The sequence below is a fragment of the Suricata suricatta genome, chromosome 4 (assembly GCF_006229205.1).
Source record: "Suricata suricatta isolate VVHF042 chromosome 4, meerkat_22Aug2017_6uvM2_HiC, whole genome shotgun sequence".
Classification (NCBI taxonomy): Eukaryota; Metazoa; Chordata; class Mammalia; order Carnivora; family Herpestidae; genus Suricata; species Suricata suricatta.
Window position 1 is genome coordinate 13,994,548 of NC_043703.1, and position 478 is coordinate 13,995,025.

General features: G+C 70.3%; 1 protein-coding gene across 1 annotated transcript in view; it reads right to left on the reverse strand.

Annotated features, from left to right (window-relative positions):
- HS6ST3 (heparan sulfate 6-O-sulfotransferase 3) overlaps nt 1-259 on the reverse strand; it is a 650,727-nt gene extending 650,468 nt beyond the window's left edge. The window contains exons 1-2 of the mRNA XM_029938443.1: nt 253-259; nt 14-222 (exon numbers count right to left, since the gene is read on the reverse strand). Coding sequence (XP_029794303.1) covers nt 14-222; nt 253-259 — 216 coding nt within the window. The remainder of the gene's footprint in view (nt 1-13; nt 223-252) is intronic.
- Nucleotides 260-478: the final 219 nt, after the last annotated feature.

A 478-nucleotide genomic window follows, 5' to 3' on the forward strand; every position in this document is an offset into this window, starting at 1 on the left:
GTGCGCCCGGCGCCTCTGCCCGCAGGTCGCGGGGCTCGGGAGCCGCAAGTTTGCGGCGGAGCCCTGGCGGCGGCTGCGGGCGCGGCGCCTGTGCGGAGCCGCTGCTCCAGGAAGAGTCGCACTGCTGTCCGGGGCCGTCCGCCCAGGCGCGAGCACGCAGGCACACTCGCACACACTGGCTGGCACCGCCACAACCCGCCAGCCGGTGTGACAGGAGCCCTGCTACCCGCAGCAAAAACCTGCCCTAGGTACGGAGCATGCGCCAACGCCTTCCCCAGCCCCGGAGGAGTTTCCAGGGGAGGAGTCCGCTGCTCCGCGGGGCTCGGAGGAGGCAGCTGGGGGTGGGAATCCCTTCAGCCTCGAGCGAGGAGGTATTTGGGAGAGGCAAAGGCGGAGAGAGGAGAGAGGCCCGGAGGAGAGCTGCCGGCACGGATCCGAGACCCCTGAATCCGCAGCTTTCTCTTCCCGAGAATGGACG